The sequence below is a fragment of the Apium graveolens genome, chromosome 4 (assembly GCF_009905375.1).
Source record: "Apium graveolens cultivar Ventura chromosome 4, ASM990537v1, whole genome shotgun sequence".
Lineage (NCBI taxonomy): Eukaryota > Viridiplantae > Streptophyta > Magnoliopsida > Apiales > Apiaceae > Apium > Apium graveolens.
In genome coordinates this window covers 310015640-310038660 of record NC_133650.1, presented here as the reverse complement: position 1 = coordinate 310038660, position 23021 = coordinate 310015640, and the positions used below count along the sequence as shown (strand labels likewise).

Sequence of the window (23021 nt, the reverse complement as noted above, 5' to 3'; positions counted from 1 at the left end):
TGGCGATTATGACAATGTTAATGGCTCGAATTACTGTGATAAGAGTGGTTTAATGTTGTGTTGGTTTAAATTTTGAGCAGATGGTGACGATATTCTTTGAATAGAGTAATGTAAATACGGGGTTGGGAAGTAACAGATTATAGGTGGGAGATTGATAAAGATAAAAAGAAATTTGAGTAGTCCACGTTTAATATAAATTAAAATAACAAGGGGTATGGTAAATTTCTAATTTCTATTTTAAAATTGTGTATATTTGATCAACTCCCTGTATATATACTTTACAAATAGGAAAAATGCGCAATGGGATTTTGTTGCGAAGAATATTGTGAGGAGAGCAAAAGAATAAACGCCCACCCATTATAACGTGACGTTACATAAATGCAGCTAAGCAAAATCTGAATTATTTGTTAGATGGCCCTACTATCCATATAAAACAAATATATCAATCATACCCTTTTTTTAAAAATAAATATCTATTTTTCTGTTAGGATAAATATCTACTTTTCATACATAGAAATATAAACAATTAAATTTATTCCATTTTAAAATTTTGTCACCAAATGTTATAATATTGCACTATTCTAAAAATTGATTACTCGAACAATTGAATAATCGAAAATTGGATCTGATTCGAATTTAAGCTGATAAATAACAACATTATGTTATAATATTAGTTTATCTATTTATATTAGTTTATTTAAATTTTCGGTGATTCAAAAATGTTATAATATTATGTTTATATTACAACTTTTATCTATTTATATTAGTTTATTTAAATTTGTTCATTATTTTAAAATAATGTTCGGGTTAAATTTTAAAAAAAATAATTTTCGGGTTTCGAATCGTATCGGATTCCGAATCTTAAAACCCTGACCCGACAACGACTCTGGTCGACTGGTACATACACTTATTATTCCCACCGGTTCACTCCCTCTTTCAGTTACTCATCTCTCTCTCTCTCTTCACATTCTTCTGCTGATCTTCCTGTTCCGCTGACGTCATCATGTTCCCGCCGAAAATTTCGCAACCTACTCCGCCGGAAAATTCGCCGCCGGCGAACGTGATCGTCGCCGTAAAGGCTGAGAAAGTGATCTCCAAGACCGCCTTGGCTTGGACTCTCACTCACGGCGTTCGCTCCGGCGACTGCATTATTCTGTTGGCTGTTTTTCCCGCCCAAAAAACCGGTACTCATCTCATTATATATTTAAATAGTTTATCGTTGCGGAATAATTTTAGCGCGAGAACACGTGAGAACCGAAAACTATTAGCAATTTGTTATTATACATTTATACATATATGATCTCTCCGTTTCAAAATAGTAGTTAAGATTTTTTACTGTATTTGACCGGTAAATTATTTGTTAAAAGTAGAAAATTCATGTCAAATAAATTGTACTCCCTCGGTCCCCCCAATTATTATCATTGTCCGGAGTTTTTTTTAATTTTTTTTTTTCTGAATAAAAAATAAAATGTTTAAACTTTTATTCAGATTTTTTTAAAAAAAAAACGTTCTGGAACTATGTTTTATATTCATCTTAAAATCCGTGTAGGACTGTCTTAGAAATGATAACAAATCCGTGTAGGATTGTCTTAGAAACGATAACAATTGGGAGAGACTGAGGAAGTATATATTTATAATAAGTTTTTTTTGTTAATTTTTTAAAAGTCTATAAAGTTTAATGCTACTGTGTTGTGTACACATTACTATGCATGCAGTGTATATTTGTAATTTGTACGTTGATGATGAATTATATGGATTGATAATTACAGGGAGGAAGTTTTGGAGTTTTTCGAAGTTGAAAAAAGATAATAGGAATGATGAGCGTTCGAAATTGCCAGATCAAGTGTTTCAGATCTCGGAGTCTTGTTCGCAGATGGTGCTTCAGTTTCGTGATCAAATCGAGGTTATTGAATTTTGAATTGAATTGATTATTGCTTGCATTTTGTGCTTGGTGTTTGATCCTGAAATATGCTACTCGTATGTTAAGAATGGATGCAGATTCATTTGAAGTCTTTGATAATTTGTTGAATTTAAGTCTTTTTTCCTAGTACTTCTCTGCTAATCGAAAACACTAGAACATTCAAGGTTGTTGTTAAGACAAGATAATAGGTTCATTACGATATATGAGACCATTGAATTTAAATTGTAACGATTTTGTAAGATAATTGATGATTTTTTTGGTAAAAGCTCAGTTACAGAAATTTAAATACTCAAGCCGTCGCGCGCGCTCAAACTTTTGATCTCTTGTTACTAAAAGAACAAAACAGGGTATCCATTAGGCTGCAAATGCTACTAGGGCTGTTCATGGGTTAGCGAACCCGTTCAAACCAACCCAACTCAACCCAACCCTTAATTGGGCCGACCAAACTGAACCATCCAAACCCGTGGGTTAGTTGGGCCGATTATATTGGGTTGGGAATTATGCTAGGGATAATGATTGATGATCTTTGGAAGATATTGCTGTTATGTAATAATAAATAAATGAATAGGAGAATGTAGAGGAGATAACAATTATTGATAAGTTTGTTGACTATTTGGCATTTGATTGAGTTGTCAGGGGATACCACATTTGTCAGGATCCAATGCTGATAAAAACAGATTAATCATTTTAGTAATTTGAGAACTACATGTGCCTTGAGAATAGAAAAGTTAAAAGAAGGAACATCACAAATTTTCTTGTAATAGTTTATTCCTTGCATCATAACTTTACCAGTACCGGAATCTGATTATAATGCTTATGGTCTCTTTCTTTTAGAAAAATGTCGTGTATTCAAACTGGCTAATGACTTATTATCAGACCAGAAAGATTATTATTTCCATAAGAAATTGATTTATCTGGACACATGTTTTGGATGTGGATACTAAAGGCTCTTCCTTTTATGACAATTATAGATAATATAACTATCTGCATAAATAAAAAATCCGCTTGACAAAATTTACATAATTTAAAAGATATCTAGCAGTTTTATGGCCACATGTTAGTAGCTAAATAGTTTAAACATGTAAGCGTATGTGTCTCACTGAAGTAGCTTGTATACCCTGCAACCAAAAGCTGTTGTTTCTTATATATGCTGATATGTTGAACTTCTGATCTGTTTTCATTTCCTTTCTGTATTTAAAGTGAGCAATCTATCAAGGCGACAAGTAAATTCAATTCGGTTTTCTTTTGGTATTAAACGTTAATCCTATCTACTGCTGTAAACTAATATATACAAAGTAACAACTAATTTCTTTTACTTGAAATAATTTGCTAATTTGTAGGTCATAGTGCGGATTAAGGTGGTATTAGGTACGCCTTCTGGAGTCGTGGCAGCTGAAGCAAAAAGAAATGAAGCTACCTGGGTCGTATTGGACAAGTAAATAGACGTAAAGTTATTTTCTTTCACCTATATACTAGTTAGGTGTTTAGGTTTTTTATTTGGTTCCTCTTTCTTTGAGGACTGGTGTTTATTACTTACCTTAAAGCTCACATAGGGGCCTCAACAAGGGACCATTTCTGCCATTATTTGGATTACTTAAAATGCAATGGATGTACATGCATATATAGAGTAAGTGCCTGCAGTATTGATCACAATTGCCCCGTTTTGTGCAGTATACGCATACTCTCTTTTCCCAGCCCTCTTTCCTTATCAGTCACAGGTCTCACAGCTTTAGAAGTTTCCTAATTGAAGTGGTTTCCCTTTTTCTATATCTGATGATTTATATATAATATATGCATAGATAGATGCCCCGAAATTTACATATTTATAATTTATAAAAAGTCATACTTGCATTGTAACTGTTTTTTCATCACTTCAGTTATTTATTAATAAATTTCTATCATCAATTTGCAGTTGTAACACTGTGTTTAGCATACTATATAAAGTTTGTTACTGGAAGATGAACATCAAGTTCCAAGTCATAAACTTTTTATTTAAAAAAGTCACCTCTTTACCCAGACTTTTTCGCTTTATAGTAGCACTGACTTCGCATGCAGTTCTGAGATGTTACCAGTGGACTTCATATTTTGCTTGACCTGTAGAGATGATCATGAACTTGGCTGTGGTTCTTTCCGAAGTGCAGTAGATCATTTTGTATTTTGTAGCCATCAAAACATGCCTAAAGTTTAAATGATATTCTTGATATACTTTATTTTTGCAAATCAGTCAAATTCACAGTTTCCTTTCAATATACGGGTTTGTGGTAAGGTTGGCAGTCTTATAACTTTTTTAGAATCCAGGCAGCTACATTCACCTTTTATATTATTGAACATAATACTATTGCAAGTCCTAGTTATCAAATCAGAATTTTTTATTTATCAAATTTTAGCATCTTTAGCATGACCCTTGATTTAACTTCTAGGATTAAGATTATTTGGAGTACCAATAATCATTTGTCTGGTGTGCTGAAACAGGAAACTGAAGCAAGAGCGTATACATTGTATAGAGGAACTTCAGTGCAACATTGTAGTAATGAAGGGTTCTCATCCAAAAGTTGTTAGACTCAATTTGGCGTACTCAGATGATATTAAAACGCCTTTCTTTTCTGCTTCTTCATCGCCAGATTCTTCAATGTCGCAAGGCTACAGGAAGAGGCATTCTACTCCTTCAAGCAGTCCTGAGGAACCATGTACCTCATATACAAGGTCGTCAGATGAAATTTCAGGATCAAGTTCAGACACGATGGCTTACTTTGTCTACGAACAAAATCCTCTTTTTGAAAAACCTCATAAGGTAAAGCATGCACCATTTAAAATAACTGATATGGACAATCCACATGCTACAGTCTATTCTGAGGAGGAGAGGGTGATTGCTCTCTCTACTGCCCAAAAGTCAAACATAGATGGTACTCCTAAAAGAGTTATATGGATTCCCCAAAACCATGTTGTTGATCAACAGAAGCCCAGAAGTAGATGCTCCAGAAACTACCCCCAAACCAAACCTGTTAATTGTAAAATTGAACTTCATAAACAGCTTCAATTTGATCAAGATGCAAATATAGCACGAGCGAAGCTCCAACAGACTCAAGAGCACATGGATATCAGTAGCATTAGAGAGGCAGTATCTTTAGCTAGAACTTCCTCGACACCGCCTCCTCTGTGTTCATTATGCCAACACAAGGCACCAGCTTTTGGTAAACCTCCAATACGATTTCAATATGAGGAGTTACAAGAAGCTACAAACGGGTTCTCAGATTTGAATTTCTTGGCAGAAGGTGTGTTTGGGTTGGTCCATAAAGGGATACTAAAAAACGGACAGGTGGTTGCAATCAAGCAGCTTAAGTTTTCTGGGTCTCAAGGTGATGCTGATTTCTGTAAGGAGGTGAGGATATTAAACTGCGCACAGCATAGGAATGTTGTGCTGTTGGTTGGCTTTTGTGTTCAAGGAAAAAGAAGAGCATTAGTATACGAGTACATATGCAACAATTCACTGGACTTTCACTTGCATGGTATTTGCTGTTCAGTTCCGCATAGTTACTTTAACAGAGCAATCAGTTATTAGAAATTGTCTTCTTGCAAAATTATTATATTGTTTTTCTTTACATATGACTTGCAGAAAACAAAAGAACCCCACTGCAATGGCATACACGTTTGAAGATAGCTATTGGGACAGCAAGAGGCTTGCGATATCTACATGAAGATTGCAGAGTTGGTCGTATAGCTCATAGGGACATGAGACCTAGCAACATACTTTTGACTCACAACTTTGAACCACTGGTACTTAATTTTATATGATCTTTTCAGAAGAGATTTAAATTTATTTTACTGTCTAATTGGCGGAATTGTGTATCTAGGTTGCTGATGTTGGACTTCTAAGACTGCACACTGAGTGGGATATTGTTTGTGAGGAGCAAAACATCGAAACTTTACGGTACTAAATTTTTTCCAGCCAAATTTATAGGCTATAACGTAACCTTTTTTTTGCATTTGTTTGCTATTTAAAGAGAGGTGAGGGATAATAATTGCAGCTAATTCCTAGAGTCTGAGCCCTCAAGTCCCTGCCTTATCTCTGTTTTATCTGTTTGTCATCATAACTTTATCAGTATGTAAAGTGTAGAAATTTTCGAATGAGAATGATCTTGTTTTCTCAAGTAAAATTGGTTAAGGATCCATTCACAGCCTAAATGTAACCATTATTGATGTATTAGCTTTGTCATCCTCTAATCAAGCATTCTTGTACAAGGTACCTTGCACCTGAGTACTTTAACAATGGAAATATTACAGAGAAGGCTGACATATATGCATTTGGATTGGTACTGTTAGAGCTAATTACTGGTCAAAGAACTGTGGAGTTGCAATGCTACAAGATTGAAGACCACTCATTTTCGGAAAACATTGACCCTCTACCCTCTTTGGAAGCTGTAAATATTTTAACAAATTTGCATCAACTGCTGGACCCGTCCTTGCACTCTCATCAACATGGTAACATGCCCAGTGAAGTGCAAGCAATGGGTCAGGCTGCGTTCCTCTGTCTACGACAAGATCCAGAATCAAGACCTCCCATGTCAAAGGTTCAGTACATATCTAGTATTTCAAGTGCATGTTATCCAGGAAATACCTGTAATAGGTCATCTCTAACTTTTGCTTCTTTCCTTTTCCTCGAATATAGGTCCTCCGAATACTAGAAGGTGGAGAAACAGTTATGCCTGTGGGTTTGGACTCGCAGTCAGTTGGTAATAGAAGTGCACACATGAGTAGTCTAATATCATACACACCGCCTGAATCAAGAATGCCACATTCTCGGCAGCTTTCTCACTGATGTGTTTAGTTGATAGGTAAATTATTTAAGTAAATTTTGTCATAAAGTTTTATTTAAGTTTTAGAATTATGTTTTAATGTGATACTTTTGTTAAATTTTCTATCCTCGTTCGGAGCCAATTCCACAATCAGGAAACTCTTTGTCCGAACAACATCATTGTACTCGAATGGATTCAATTTTATTGCATAGAAAATAATATGAGTCTACTTTGGATGACAGTTTTGTTTTCACTTGCTTATGTGCAGTTCATTATTCTGGTAAAATTTTGATAGATACATGTAACAGCTTTAGTTGTCTGAAGATAGTCACCGGAGTTTCGTCCTAGAACAGTGTTAATTTGAAAACTAGGAAAGAATGGACTCCCAGGCTCAGGTACACTTCCAGGTGACTTCTACTTCAACCCTAAATTTGTTGTCCTCATCAGTTGCATAAACAAAACAAATAATATATGTACAAAGTTCATCAGTTGCATAAACAAAACAAATAATATATGTACCTCTTACAATTACAAATTTTACGACAACTCAAATTAGTGCCTGACAAATATGTACATAAGAAAGGTAAGAGATGGTTTATGAAGAATTTGATCATCATTATTTTGGCCCTGATTTGTTAGTATTTTGCTGATGGTATCGAATCCCAGCCTGACGACATCTGACCCATATCAGGGGCTTGCTCAGCTACACTCCACACCTTAACTGATTTGTCTAGGCTGCCACTGTAAACCACCCATTTTGGATCACTGTCTGTTGACTCACGATCCTTCTCGACTGTCAAACACTTGACTGGTCCGGTGTGGCCTGTTAAGACCGACAGACAGTTGTGAGCTGATCCCTCCCTTCTCCACACACAGATGTTTTTATCTGCAGATCCACTGAACAACAGAGGCCCTGCAGCTTCAAGGCACAAAACTGCAAGTTTGTGTCCCTTGAGAACACCTCCATGAGCCAACTGCTTATCGCATTCCCAGAAATTCACGTTTCCATCAGAGGATCCACAGTATAGTACTGTGTTAGGTGCATTGACAGCTAGTGATGTTATAGCAGACTCTTGATCGAGGAGTGTCTGTATAAGAACGTGTTTTGTGACTTTCCCATGAGGCTCTCTCTTCCATACCTTAACACTACCATCAGCGGAGCCTGTGAAGACTAGGTTGTCTGGTCCTGCAACGATAGAGTTGACAGCATCCTCATGGGCTTTTACTGACTCTAGGCATTTTGAGTTCTCGACCCTCCACACCTTAAAAGTGCGGTCCCATGAAGCAGAATAGAGAAGGCCTTGTGGCTGACTCATGCTTAAACAAGATATGGCATCACAATGTTTAATCCAGAGAGTAGTCTTGTTACGCTTAACCTCAATGTAATTCTTCGGTTTTATGGAGCATTTGAAAATGTCCATCATTGTAGGCAATGTGCCACATCTCTTGTGCAGACTAGGATCCTTCGATTGGACCTTCCAAACACGAACCTTGCCATCTTGATGACCTGTGAAAATCTTGCCACCGCAAATTATAATAGCCTTAACCAATCCGCTGTTGGATTTAAACGCTGAATACTCTTTCAAATCCTTCCACACACGAATGTTCTTGCTGTCAGAGCCTGTGTACAAGAGACCATTGATAGCAGCCAACGAGTAAATGTGTCCCTCCTCGCGAACAAGGGAACCAATAAGGCCAGACGGGGGAGCACCACCACTTTTAGCATCAATTTCATCAAAATTAGACCAAGGAGATTTTGCAAAAGGAGAGGATTGGTTCCAAGGAGACATCATCATTGGTGATCCCTCACAGCTTAACCTCGAAGGATCATAGGCCGAGAAACTGCTATTTCTGTTATTGTAATCAGAATGATCTCCATCTTCAATAGACGACGTAGATGACATGTTAGGATCAGAATGCAGCCTGTTGCCTACTTTTGAAGGCAGACTGTTAGCTCCACCAAACATTGCACTCGTAGATCCTGGTGGTTCATCCTCTCTCATTCTATCGATACAAGTCTGTACAAACTTCTAACAGCCTAAACTTCAATTTTATCGAGAGAGAAAAAGTGCATTCAGGAGGAAGATAAAACAGAAGTTTGAAATGATGGAAGGAGAAAATGAAAGTAGGAAATAGTAAGATGTTTTTGTGGGCAAAATCATACGAATGTCGAAAGATGGAGAAGAATTTTCGGGTCTGAATAATTTCATGTTCATCAAATCTATGTTTGGTAGTATTCTAGAGTTAGATAAATGGTTCAGAGATTTAACAGGTTGCTGCTACACATACAAGTCATTACCCTATTTTGGGAAAGTTATTGCTATATTCTGTTTTGTACTCAGCGGTGAAAAGTGTTAAGGAACCGGTTACTCTAAGATCTCTGGCATGAACTCTGATATCATGTTAAGTAATAAGTTAATCTAAGAATAATGGACCAAAATGTCATTTTTGAGTGTTAAATGGTTCAAAATGTCACTTTTGAAAATAATGACTTAAAATGTCACTTCATAACGGTATTTTGTCTTACGTTTTGTTTTTTTAATGCAAAACGGTACAGTGTGCAGTTTTGCTACTTTATTTTTTTTTTAATTTTTTTATAATGTGCAAAACGTTAGTTGAAGTAGCGTTTTGACTCAAAACAATACATCATATAGGGTTTTGTACCAAAACGGTACTTTATCTACCGTTTTGCGCATAAAAAAAATTCAAAATGTCAAAACGTTACACGAAATACCGTTTTATGTCTTTTGCATAAACGTTACACGATGTACCGTTTTGAAGTGACATTTAAGGTCATTTTTAACCCCCAAATGACATTTAGGACCACCACCCCTAATCTAAAACCTCACGAAAGACCCAACCGGATCTATATTCTAACAAAAAGAACCTATTCACAGGGTGCGACTCTGTAGGATATGTTAGTTTTTTTTGGATAATGAACACACTTACCTTGTTTTGACAACATTTGAATCCTCGACATCCCCAAGGAAAGCGAGGGGATACCAGCAGATCAGCAGTAGTAAAATGTTAGTTTCCATCTTCAAAGTGTTCATGAAATTATTGATATGTTGGTGTTAAAGAGCTCCACAAAACCAAAACACCTAGAGGTTTTGTGTACCTTTAAAGATTTTCGATGTTTGAAGATACAAAAGTAATAGTAGTAGTGGTAGAGGTGAAAAAATTCAAGAGAGACCACTGAGGATGCAGTAGGAAGACGGAAAGAATCGTGGTTCTTTCTTTAAGAGCATCTCCGATGATGTTAAATTGCCAGTCATTTAGAGTATATTTGATATTCTGCGGCATTTCACTGAAAGTCAATTAAAAAACTGTCTGAAAAACTGCTTTTTAGATAAATGTTTTTATCTAAAAGTTGTTGTCAGAGAAAGCAAGTCCTCGTATTTTTAGAAAAAGATGTTTTTCGGCCTTTGCTGGAGGCAAATACTAATTTCACCATCAAACCGTACCAAAATCATTATTATTTTTAATTTTTTATATCAAAATATATACATATCTAAAAGATTACCAAACAGTCAACTAATTTTTACAACACTTTTTCCAACATCACTTTTTCTAACATCAATCTCCAACAGAGCCTTGGTTATTTACAAGAATATAGATCAGCATGAAGATCCCTCACCCTGAAATGAAAGCTTAATTGTGGTCCAGGACTACAGTTCCAAGATTAGGGCCTAGAAGTCATCACCACTGAAAAGTTTGCCAAAATATAATACATGCAGGTCTTCCTCCTGATAAATGCAAAAATTTGCAGAGGTTCCTGCTCCCAAAATGACATTTCCTACAACAAAAATGTAAATTCTGACAACCACGAGAACGAGGAACCGCAATTATCCATACACTTTAACAGTAAATGATTCGCAACACAAAGTTCGACTTCGAGTTCATTTCCATCCTCCATAATTGTCGACGATTAACTCCAAAATACATCCCAAGTACAATTTACTATATTAACATTCAAAATCCAACTTCTGAAATTCTAAATTATCAAGTAAAAGGAAACTTAGAAGACTTTAGCTCTAAATTAATTTGTACAAGCCCAAAGTTTTTGATTTGTTGTTGATGTCTACTTATGCTAATAGAATGTGGTTTGAAACTTCAAACCGTAATTTACTCTGCGGCAGGGCTATTATCAGCTAGCAATTGATAGGTTCATTCTGCTGCAGGCCTAAAGTCCACAGCTACTTCCACTAGACCCATCCCGGCTCTTCTTTGCTTATTTTTATGCGCTTAGTTGAACCACTACTCCCGTCGTAAAAGTTCTGAGAGCTAGAAGACGGCTGACAAGGTCTTGCCACAGATCTCCCTGTCAACACTATTTATTAATGCAAATACAAAGTGAAATACAAGGTTTATGCAAACAGCTGAAAACACTTAGATAAAAAAGAAAACGCGTCTGCTATTCATACCGTTTTCATCGGAGCTTTCGCTAGAAATCTCGGATGCACGCTCCACACCGTACGGCCTATAAGGAGCTATAATATGAATTGCCTGATGCAGTTCCCCTAATAATTCATTATCAATGCACTCATACCTGCAGTCAATAAAAACTTAAAAGTCAGCTGGTCAAACTTCTTTAAAATGCTTAGAATGTACGAGGATAGCAAACAATAACTACTTTTTGAGTTAAACTTGCATCAAATTATACAAAACGAGTACTTGCTCAAAGGTGAAGATTTATTTTAAACTTTTGCCATACACAACTTATTGTGCTAAAATCTGGCAGTATCTATCAAGATTATGAAACTGGAAGTCAAATCAATAATAGACTAAAATTAACTACTAACAGAAATAAAAAAAAACTTATAAGTAGAATTCAGTCTCACAATTGTTTGCAGCACTTGTCAGCAATCCCAGACAAATCAATGATCCTAATTTTGGTTTCCGCAAACTTATACTCAGAATACTCATGAAATGGAAGCTCCAGAGACATAGAGAGTTGCTCAACAATTAACTCAAGCTGCTCCTGCTGGTCCTCAAACAAGTTCTGTTTCATTTCCCTGACATGCTTCGGCACTTCATCCTTCAGCAGTCCATTACCAAACATGTAATAACCCAAAGGATAGGAATAAGAGAGAATCCTCCTTGATCTGGAGAGTCTGTAAAGGCCGTTATTTAACCATGCGAAACATGTGGCCTTCACTTTCTTTGCTTCCAGATGTGATATCTTCTCCTGGGTTATTCTTTTCAGCTTACATTCAGCTTTTAGAGAGTCAATATGAGCTTTAAAATGATTGTGATAGTGAATATAGCGCAAAAGTTCTGTCCTTGCTTGTTCAGTATTTACTGCATGGTAATCATCTTTGTATCGCACACAACTGTGACCTTGAACACCATTCCATGCATATTCACATCCACAAATCCAACTACAAAAATTGGAAGACGGAAAATTACTTTAAAAGGCATATATTAATATTCTTTTGAATTAAATTAATTATAAACCGTTAAAAGAAAAGGATATAAGGGTGACATTTCAATATCTAATCACAAGCACATGCGAAATGGTCAGCCTGAAAAGAACTCGAGCGTATATGCAAAAGACTCTTTAACTCTAGGCTGGAGACAACTAAATTTTCTAAAATTCTCCACAATCATCCTAACCAGTATTGACTATTTGTTGCTTGATTGTTGACATTAAAATATAATTGTGCATTGCTTCTAGCTTGGGCACTTTGCAAAGTATGGGCTTCTTAATTACTGAGTTTTCAAAATGCTGTACAAGCATTCATCTTTCTTTGTACTCCAAGTTCAGAGTACAAATGCTTACTTTAAAATGCATTATTTAAATTTTTTCTGTAAATGTATCGAGAACAAGGAGGGAAGAGCAGTACCAAAGAGCACACTATATAGTTAATAATATATGCATCAAAGATTCAGAAACATGGAGTTACTAGTTGTTTAAAACTAAAAAATGTAACATTAATACAAATAAGAGGCTGTCATGTATAATCCACAGCCAAAAAATCCTTAAAAAAAGTCAATTGAGGGTTAGATTAGATGATATCCATGTTGAAAGAATAAATATTCTTGAAAAAAATGTACTTTTAACTCAATAGTCCCCATAACAAATCTTAAATGCCAAGAAAAATATTCTAAATTCTGCTATGTACAAAGGGTTTAAACTTACAAAGCGTACAATAAAGCTATGAGAGAAATTAACTAAGATTGTTAAAGAACAGAACCTCAATATGATTGCAGATAAGACATGTGAAAGAAATTCTGGACAGGATCCATTGTTTGCCACAAAGGAAAAAGGTGTATAATAATTCATACTGCTAAATTTCACCAGCCATATGGCAACAAGTGGGACCGGGTAAAACTGAATTGAACAGGTTTACATCTCTGTACAACATAAAAACAGGATGATAGAAAGAGTACTACGGTAGCAATGATTAAAGAGAAGATGACAGGTTGACAGTTGAGATGATACAGATGCAGTTCGCATTGGCCCATACATATCGACGAGAAGAGTGGCATATTAAAGGACAACTGACTGGGAATTGGTAAGTAGAAATTACTCGCACAGTAAGTTCCAAGTAACTGAGGAATGCGGAGAAACACAAACTTCGTATTAGACCTCTCAGAATGCCACAATTTGCGTTCTGATGCTTCTTTATTTCCCTGTTATCACATTGATTCCCCCATCCTTTCCCTCTTATTCTCTCTTATGTTTTGATAGGTAAATACTTAACGTATACATTAAAGGAGGTGCTTCATTTTAGTTTGTCATGAGTAAGGTATGATATGCATAATCAAATTCACATTCCCATTCGAAATATGAACCCCTCAACCAAGCATCAATGCATCAAGATGGGATTCTGATTTCCATTAACTGGAACCATTGACCTTGAACCGTCCCCCACCCCCTCCCCCTATCTCCCCATATCGCTACTCTTACTTTACTGTTTTTTGCATGATTACAATTTAGTGTTCTGATGTTATTACTCCATTTACTAATTATAACCCCCCTCCCCCCCCCCCCTTCTCCCTCCCTCCCTCCCTCCCTTTCCCTCTCTATTTCCATCACATGTGACAATTTGTAGACTCCACAATTGTCAACAAAATATGTAATTAGATAAGTTTATATTGCATAGTAATTTCCTCATCTGTGTATAAAAAACAAAACTTAAAAAAAAATCCTGAACACTCAAATTTTTTTAAGTAGCATTAGCTAATATGAGAGAACTAACCAGAATGCTTGCCCACAGATACATTGTACTCGATTACATCCACCATTCTTCTCCACTGGTTTGTGACAATGTGGGCAGGGTTTTGTATTGACAGTAATCCAATTTACTGTCTCTGATTCATCCATGCATTTCTTGCGCCAAAGCTCCCACATCATACATGAACAAGGTGAGTGTGCTTCAGCTGAACAATTAAAGCAGAATTGCAGGCCACATGCACATTCAACCTCACAGTACTGATCATCCTCAACACGTATTGCATTTCCGCAATGAGGAATGCTAGGGCACCATTTCACCTTCTTATTATCGTCTATGTATGACTGTAGGAGAAAGCAGTCAAACTTCTCAGCAAGAACAGGATCTCTGGCACTGACTAAACTTTTGACTTTACCTTCATCACAAATTTCATTGCACTTTTCTGCCATGCATCTGACACGTCTACTCTGGCCCTCGTTTATTTTCACAATGAAATGTTCAGTCCAACCTGTATGACAGGAGGCAAACTAAAATGAAGTTCATCAAGTACTTAATGCAAGAAGGTTAACGTATTATATTAGTAGTTTTAAACGTCTATATTCAAGGCAACAGTATTCACCGTTCTAAATATAACCACTAATAAAAGTTAAAAAAGATGTCCCTCTACTTGTTTAAAAGACTCCAAACTAAAGCCTATACCGTTATATTACAAAAATACTTGCGCAACAGGTTGTGCCATTGAAGAAAAATCCTTTGTGCATCGAAGCAAAAAACTTGCTGTATATTCATTAAGCTGAGAAGACATTTTGCACATCAATGTTGCATGCAGAATCAAGTACATATATTTTGATGTTGTAAAGTTTATCTAAGCTAGATATAACCACGTGATTAGAATAATTATCCAGGGTTGAACATCAAAGAATATGACTTGCTAGTGCTAGACCAACATAGATGTCTGTAACTATGGTATCCGCACCATTCAAGTGTTTATTCAAAGTATTACATTTGAGAATACAGAGTCCAAGATATATAATTAATAGATCATGAGAGTTGACACTAAAAGTTGCGGATTATTTGAACTACATTTCTGCAACAAATGAACTTGAAGGACACTGTAAGAAAACCAAAGGCAACAATGCACTTACAGTTATTGCAATAACAATGGCCACAATCCATTGTTGTTGTCTCAATGGCTGAAACTTCCTCTATGCAAATGTAGCATGTCACCTTAGATGAAATCTGAAATAAGGATTGACCATCATGCTCCTTCAATGTTATACCTGCTTCTGCATACAACTCATTTCCCTTGTCCACAAACACCATGAGGACCTTTTCAACATTCCAACGATAATGAATGAGTATGGTCCGTGCATGGTGTTCTTTCACAGACAACAAGTCCATAACCTTTTGTAGGTCTTCCCTCTGCAAAATATGAAGAGCAACAGTCAAGCATTTTGAATCCTACGGAATTTTAGGGCCAAATAAGAAAGTAAATAAGATTAAACATTAATTCACCTGTGCAGCCAGCAAAGATTCTTTTCTTATCACCTGCAAAAGAAAAGACTGTCAATAGGAAACTGCAATTTCAAATTGATGAACATAAGCTTTATTGAAATTTCAAATATATAATTAAATATCAAAGAAATGGACCTGCTAGCTGGGTATAAATATCACAGAACAGAACTGGGTCCTATATACAAGCTATTGTCGCAACTTGCAAGCTACTACTTTTAAGGAATTAACGAGAACAAATCATGTATTAGCATTACAAAAATAGAAAATAAAAAGCAATTCAGAATTAAATTATTCATCTTTTCAATCAAATTCACAAATTTTCTGGACCCTTTTAATCTGGTCATCTGACTAATTAGCATAGCGACTCAAGTGTGCCTAACTTCACCAGTCCATAATGTTTACATAAGACAAACAAAAGAACAATTAAGTTATTGTAATGTCAGAGAAAAAATATCTCACAACAATAATTAAAACATGTAGATTCAAACTGCAACGTAAAAAAAAATATTTAGATCATTTAGGGACACTTTATACACAATATAACAGCAGCACCAAGAAAGGGATGCATACATTCTTACTTCAATTACCTTAGGTGATGAACATTGACTACTAGACTGTAGCGATTCATGGAAATTAAGACCGTCAAGATGATCACAGTAATTCTTCATAATTTTTTTGTGTTCGTGTGTGCGTCTATTTTATACAGCCAAGATCTATAGACAAAGAAACTGGAGGCCACAACGAAGCTAATGGCATAGAAAAAATAGCTACTAAAGAAAAGGAAAAAAACAACCAACGCTTGAGTTGGAATACACTGATAAAAAAATAAATTTTAGATGAGAGAAGATATTAGATACGGGAATCTGCACTTTAGATTTTATTGAGCAATAAAGTTGCGAATTATGTATCCTAATTTATGCTTATTCTATACAGTATAATGGATTTAATGACAGCGGGAGAGGTTTTAATATTGTGTAATATATTCACCACTTTCTGAACGGAAATACTTCTCAAGACACGTGGCTACATTCATTATCTAATAATTTATAAAAGTACATGTTTTATAAGTTTCGTTAGTACAGTTAAGCATACTTCATACTCCAAATGGATGACCCATACTCAATATAAGAGAGTTAAATGGCTTATGGCCTTATGTTTTTTTCAATATAAATCAAATTAAAAATGATTATTGCATTTAGGAATTCACTATGCATCTCGCTTCGTCATACATTAATTACTAATGAATCAAAAACCACATATTTTTGCTTGCTTTGATGTCAACATAATCAAAGTTCATTGATCAATTCGATATACTAGCATCTTTTTGGATTTTCTTTTTAGTGCACGAATAACGATGTTCTACCTTGTTTCGAGTTTATAAAGATGTCACCACCATCATCACTTAATGTACAAACTTTCAACATCCTCAATAGTCAATAATATACCTAAGTAATTCTTTTCTTTTTAATTTCTAAATCTCCTTGGCTTTTTTTTAAAGGGGCTGTGTCCATATTACAAGTTATGACTTATGACTAGTATGCATCAAGTAGCTCAAAAGCATTGTAGATTTCCAAAAAATTTCATAGTCAATGCAACTGTGTGTCTTATTATTATACCACTTAAACTCATTAGATCGTGGCGTTTAGGTTGTTAATTGTTAATCCACAAAGATTGTAAATGAGAAAATAATTAAAGGGGAATCACAGTTGCATAAGGAAAGATATTGTAGGATATATAATTCTCTCGTGTTGATATGAAATATCATTATTTTAGATAAAAATGGGGATTTATGCAATTTAGCACCGAGGGGTATGTGTACATTAGAGCATCTCCGATAGATGCTGCCTAAGAGTTGTCAACCATTGACAAATCTATCAGATATGATAATTTTTTAATTTCTCTCCAATACATATCACTTCTAGCAATTTTTGCTTAAAACCTCCTCCAATAATTGGCAACTCCAAAAGTAGCCAATAGTCACCTACGTGAATTGGAGAAATAATATAATAAGATGCGATGATATAATAATGAGCAGAGGGGTAAGTATGCTTTCGAGAAATTGTATGTGTAACTATTTTGGGAAGTTGCCAAGAAGCTTCTATAGGTTGGAATTTTGTATGTTTAATCAACATGTTCTTAAATAGAAGGGACTTTTCCTTGCAAAATGGATGTCCCTCTATTCAGCATTATAAATATAAATAGGTAAAATTTCAATTGCTCAGCATAGGCCAGTCACGGGGTCCAACCAACATCTGAAATGTACTACGGTTTCCATCATACATTCCTGTCAGATATTACACTCATAACTTCAATATAATACAATTCTAAATACTAACTATATATAACAAAACATGGACCTAACACTACTTATAGATTGGGCGATTCATATCAAATGACATCAACTAAGACAGCACGAATTAATACTTTCCTTTCACACGTGGCATTTAACATCTACGAACGAACTTCAAATGTATCTTACAATAAGAAAACAATTCAAAACCGACAAATGTGCATACATAACTTGATAAATCATAGTTCACAGAATAAATGCATGAAAACACCTTGACTTCATCAATACAGTACAACAATACAACAAAGTAACTTTTCGATATCTTAACTCAACTAAAGGTGCGATCTTTCCCTTGCATCATAAACCCTAGAAAATTCCTCTTTTCTAAAAAGGCATGTCAAGAACATAAAGGTGCAATCTTTATAACAAAATTCAAAACAAATGCTTATTCTAAGATAAATAATAGTTCACAAAATAAATGCATGAAAAAATCTTGACTTCATCAATACAGTACAGTAATATGTCAAAGTAACTTTTCGATATCTAAACTCCACTAAAGGTGCAATCTAGCCCTAGCATCATGAAACCTATCAAATTCCCCTTTTCTATGAAGGCATGTCAAGAAATAAGGTGCTATCTTTTTAACAATATTCGAAACAAATGCCTCTTCTAAGATAAATTAAGTTCACAAAGCAAATGCATGAAAACATCTTGACTTCATCAATACAGTACAACAATACATCACAGTAAGTTTTCGATATCTTAGCTCAACTAAAGATGCAATATTTCCCTAGCATCATATCATAAAACCTAGCAAATTCCCCTTCTCAATAAAGGATGTCAAAAACACAAAAATACAATCTTTTTATCAAAATTCGAAACAAAAGCTTATTCTAAGACAAATTATAGTTCACAAACTAAATGCATGAAAACATCTTGACTTCATTAAAATAGTACAACAATATGTCAAAGTAACTTCTCGACATCTTAGCTCAACTAAAGATGCAATCTTGCCCTAGAATCATAATACCTAGCAAATTCCCCTTTCTGTGAAGGCATGTCAAGAACATAAAAATGCAATCTTTTTAACAAAAATCGAAACAAATGCTTTAAAAATTAAAAAGAAAACCATTATAGCAACAACCCACAACAAAAAGAATCATATAGCATCAAACCCTAATCATAGAATCCCAGAAACTAAAAAAATAAAAAAAATACCATGATCAAATCAAGAAATTTAAAAAAAAAACATTTTTTAAAATTTAAAAAAAGGATGAATTATAATACCTTATGAGATGAAGGGGGTTCAGAAAAGAGAACTTCTTCATGGAAAGTATAATCATTGTCACAGTTAAAGTACTCATCTTCGCTGCTCTCACTGTGATCCATTAATTTATTAGTGTGTGTTTGTGTGTATAAGATGTTCTGGTGTGAGAGAATTAAGGGGTGATCATGGAGAGAGAGAGAGAGAGAGAGAGAGAGAGAGAGAGAGAGTTTGGGTCTTTTCTACAGGAAATTGCAATGAGAATGATGAAAAGTGCCTGGGAAAATAGGAGTGGACTGCTGCGTAAGACTATGAATTGGAGTAGAAATAGCCAAGGTACACTTCTTTTCTCTTCTTGTCCTCTATACTATGAACTATCAAAATTTTAGGGAAATGCTACTTTGAGAGTTAGATTTTTAATTTTCGGACTAAACAAAACATGAAAAGATAAAATTGTTCTCGGGTGCATAATGCATAAACGACAATAGCAAAAGAAAAAATAATAATAAGAGGGGTAATTTCGTCTTTTCGTACCTTTTCGATCTCTGAAAATAAAAAGTTTATTCTGAAAATAATATTTTTAAAATTTTATTTTTCATTATAAATTATTTTTGCATCACCAATTTTGTAGATCTCGTAATCCGGTATACATGACCACAAGATGCACAAAAAGTTTGTCGAATCGGATTTTATCATGATTTAAAATTTCTGATTTTTTTTAGAAAGTGAACCTGTTAGGTCCCAATGTGTTTGTAGAAGGGGGATTGAATACAAACAGTACCGAATAATCGAATTAAATGCGGAATAAAAAATGTGAAACAAAATTCAAGTTAAATAAGAATATTATTAAACTTGAAAGGTGTTACAACAACTGTATCGATTACAAGGAATTAATCTCAAATTAATTATCACAAATTTAGAATAAATTCGACATGAACTTTTTCTATTTTTGCAATAATTAGAATCAAATGCTAAACGCGATTTGAGATTAAGTTCTAGGGATTTTAATCCGCTAGATTGTTACACAAGAGCAAGATAAAGATTTCTAGTGGATTGAATTTAACTTTACAATCTAGAAATTTAATCTTGAAGTATGCAGATGAAAAGATGAAATATTTCTTCTTGTTTTTCTTTTCTGCTTTGTTCTTGACTTCTGTGTTCTGGATTATTGAGTTGCTGCTTCTCTGCTTCTTTTTAATCAACAACCGAATAGAATTGAATTGGCATGACAATCCTATAGCTGGCAAGACTTTCGGTAGGACAATGGATTGAACTAGCAAGACAATCTGAATGAACTAGCGTGACAATCAGAATGAACTAGCAAGACAATCCTTCTCCTAGTGTAACTTTCGGTGAGACTATTGAAAATGGCCTAGCATGACAATCGGTATGACAATCCTGATTGTCATGCTAGTTCATTTTCAATTGTCTTGCTGATTTAATGCAGATTTTAATCCAATTTAAATTCTGAAAATTCCTAAAATTAATTCAGAATTAATTAATCAATTAATTCAATTAATAAATAAATTATTCTTCGCAGATATAATTTATTTTCTTAATTAAATTAGATGACTTAATTAATTAATAGAGAATTAATTCTAGTCTTCAACAGCACTCATCCTTCTGCAGATCTTCTGAAAATCACTGAAAATTATGAATCAATTCCACCACTTCAATGTTGACACTCGATGTACTGTCTGGTTCATGAGTGACTAACTTCCGTGACGTTTCTTCATGTCTTGACTTTGACACTTTGATTTTCTTCAGATTAAATCCTTGTAATTAATGATACTCTGACGAGATCTCTGTCACTTGATTAAATCCACGATCTTGATTTATATCACTGAGGCATGATCAACTTCTTGAACTTCTTCCAGTGAATTAACTCCTCAAGTCTGTAGATGAACCTTGTTTCTGAATCCTTTGACAGATATTACTTTGCGAGATCTCTCTGACGGTCGATCCACTATTTACTTATTATATTCTTATTTGAGTTGAGTTTAATCCTCGAATATACAAATAGGCCTATGACATATGACTTACAATCTCCCCCTATTTGTTTGTTAGACAATAACACACAAATACCTAGAGGATAACTCAACTAACAAATAAGAAAAAGATATAAACAGAAATGCAAAGTAAATAGTAGAAAAGTTCTGGACTAGATTTAACATTTTCCAGATTCCAAGTAGATGTTCCTCTAGACTGAACATATCTTCAAGTAGTTCCATCTTCATTTGTACAACCACATTTCCTGTTGAGAAGCCCATATCTCTCTTGCTTCTCCCCCTATGAGAATCAACTGATTAAAGAAGATCACCTTCGTTTACCACCTCTCTCGTACAATAGGATCCGCAGATAAAAGCCAATGGTACTCCCCGTTTGAAAATAGCTTCTTCCCTTACTAGAAAATCACCTTGTGTTTACCACCTCTCCCGTACAATAGGATCCGTAGTTACAAACAACAATGGTGTGGTGTATTGTACATGTAGGATCTTTTTCTTCCTCCCTTCTATTTCTCCCCCTTAGTTGAGGAATCCTCCAAACTATTTCTTAAGCTTTTATCTCCCCCTTAAAGAAGGAATGTATGCCGTCGTCTGAAGAAGTTCTCATATTTCACTTGGTTGGAAAAGAAATAACAAGTAGTTTCTCTTTCTTCCTCACTGTGAGTGTGTGATCCTGTTTTAGTGTACCTCACATGTGTTTCACTCTTCTCTCCACTCGTGTTTACACTCATTCTCACAAGTGTATCACTCTTCTCTCATAGCTCCATAATCCAGCTGTACCTGCAAGGAAAATCACCTTAGCCATCCTTAAGGAGGTCACAGGTGGTGCAATGGGAGTTCACAAATCCCCATCCTTGTTAAACTCGTCAGATGAATCTGAGTCATAATTTACAAGTTGCTAGTTTCCCTTTTAGGGTTCCAGATTTGAATTCTGGGAAGGTAAACAATGATCCAAAGAATTTAGCATAAAGATCACAGTTCCCTTCTAATGCCTGTGAAGACATTTCCTTGTGACTCATCAGGTAATATCTGAATCATTGTCAACAAGTTGCCGATCTGCGCCTATGTCAGATCCACTATCCGCAGATGCATCCAGGGGATTTAAGCCTGGGGAGGTAGACACTGACCACTGACATATGGCTTTTGGATCAGTATCCTCTCCTAACACCTGTAAAGGCAATTGGTCCACTAACGAACCTTGAACAATCGAATCTGACCTTAAAATGGTCGAAACTCTTGTTTCCGTCAACTCATCCTTTGTGTGTGTAACCTCTCCTTGTGCATCAAGAATTGATTATATTTGAAGTGGTGACACTACATCGGATACCTTGGCCGACAGGCAAAATTTCAATAGACGCATCCTGTTGAGAGAATGAATCTAGTAACTGTTTTTGTGCCTTTTTAGCCATTACATCTTTTTGAGAAGATGTATGGGGGCTAGCAGTTGTCTCGGTTTAAATACTACTCATCTATGTATGAGACAGAGCTACTGGGTTGACTACAGAACCTTCCTTATGTGGTGCACTAGGCACTATCTCCCTCACGCTCATTCATACTACATTTAGTGGTAAGAGAGTGTTGGTTGGTTCTGTTTTTGTGTTTGTCTTTACAGTCTGGGATAGACGTTGTGGGTTTTCAACCTCATGACTGTCAATGAAAGAAAGTCATTGGAGACTGAACCTGTACCACAGAATAAATGGCACTATAGAGATAATGATGTACAATAGTGATTTCAAAAGATTTTACATGAAATAAGAAATCACTAATGTAGAAAGAAGTTTGATTTTGTTTTTCAATATGAATGAGTTTTTGATAAAACATTGATCACTTAGGGTAAAGTCTAAGTAATTTTCATTCATGTCAAAAGCTTACAAATATCTGCAATATAATGTTAACAACATATCATTGACCAATACTTGTCAAGTACTTTAGATACTAATTGTTATGTTGCATTATCAATATATCACTGCACATATAAAACAATATGATTGTGCCTAATGATAAGATAGTTATAAATATGACGACTCTACTAGTTCATATAAAACTGTAACTGC

The 23021-nt window shown here is 35.1% G+C and overlaps 3 protein-coding genes across 4 annotated transcripts; 1 reads left to right on the top strand and 2 right to left on the bottom strand.

The window, feature by feature from the left end:
• The first annotated feature begins 918 nt into the window (after positions 1–918).
• LOC141721721 (inactive protein kinase SELMODRAFT_444075-like) lies at positions 919–6967 on the top strand. The gene is made up of 8 exons (XM_074524783.1): positions 919–1184; positions 1770–1903; positions 3262–3356; positions 4394–5427; positions 5535–5695; positions 5773–5849; positions 6162–6489; positions 6588–6967. The coding sequence occupies exons 1-8, from the start codon at positions 1004–1006 to the stop codon at positions 6735–6737; spliced, it is 2160 nt and encodes a 719-aa protein (XP_074380884.1). The 5' UTR covers positions 919–1003; the 3' UTR covers positions 6738–6967.
• Positions 6968–7203: 236 nt separating this feature from the next.
• On the bottom strand, positions 7204–8681 carry LOC141721722 (protein JINGUBANG-like). Its single transcript, XM_074524784.1, has one exon. The coding sequence runs from the start codon at positions 8679–8681 to the stop codon at positions 7350–7352; it is 1332 nt and encodes a 443-aa protein (XP_074380885.1). The 3' UTR covers positions 7204–7349.
• A 1864-nt stretch (positions 8682–10545) lies between these two features.
• Positions 10546–19343, bottom strand: LOC141721720 (putative E3 ubiquitin-protein ligase ARI2). 2 transcript variants are annotated; one of them, XM_074524781.1, is made up of 7 exons: positions 18985–19343; positions 15408–15440; positions 15038–15314; positions 13920–14400; positions 11556–12095; positions 11139–11263; positions 10546–11044 (listed from the first exon to the last, which is right to left on the bottom strand). In XM_074524781.1, exons 1-7 carry the CDS (start codon positions 19084–19086, stop codon positions 10920–10922), a joined length of 1683 nt encoding a protein of 560 aa, XP_074380882.1. In that variant the 5' UTR covers positions 19087–19343; the 3' UTR covers positions 10546–10919. The 2 variants fall into 2 exon arrangements, with proteins under 2 accessions (XP_074380882.1, XP_074380883.1); XM_074524782.1 differs by having other exon boundaries at positions 10546–11035; positions 18985–19341.
• Positions 19344–23021: the final 3678 nt, after the last annotated feature.

What these genes read in the sequence shown, in the direction of transcription:
- LOC141721720 (XM_074524781.1), bottom strand. Translation starts at nt 19,086, where the DNA reads ATGGATCACAGTGAGAGCAGCGAAGATGAGTACTTTAACTGTGACAAT. An exon ending in CCATTGTTATTGCAATAACT is followed by an intron (nt 14,401 to 15,037) that starts GTAAGTGCATTG and finishes CCTGTCATACAG; the next exon opens with GTTGGACTGAACATTTCATT. An exon ending in GACAAGTGCTGCAAACAATT is followed by an intron (nt 11,264 to 11,555) that starts GTGAGACTGAAT and finishes TATTGACTGCAG; the next exon opens with GTATGAGTGCATTGATAATG.
- LOC141721721 (XM_074524783.1), top strand. Translation starts at nt 1,004, where the DNA reads ATGTTCCCGCCGAAAATTTCGCAACCTACTCCGCCGGAAAATTCGCCG. An exon ending in ACCTGGGTCGTATTGGACAA is followed by an intron (nt 3,357 to 4,393) that starts GTAAATAGACGT and finishes GTGCTGAAACAG; the next exon opens with GAAACTGAAGCAAGAGCGTA. An exon ending in CAAAACATCGAAACTTTACG is followed by an intron (nt 5,850 to 6,161) that starts GTACTAAATTTT and finishes TTCTTGTACAAG; the next exon opens with GTACCTTGCACCTGAGTACT.
- LOC141721722 (XM_074524784.1), bottom strand. Translation starts at nt 8,681, where the DNA reads ATGTTTGGTGGAGCTAACAGTCTGCCTTCAAAAGTAGGCAACAGGCTG.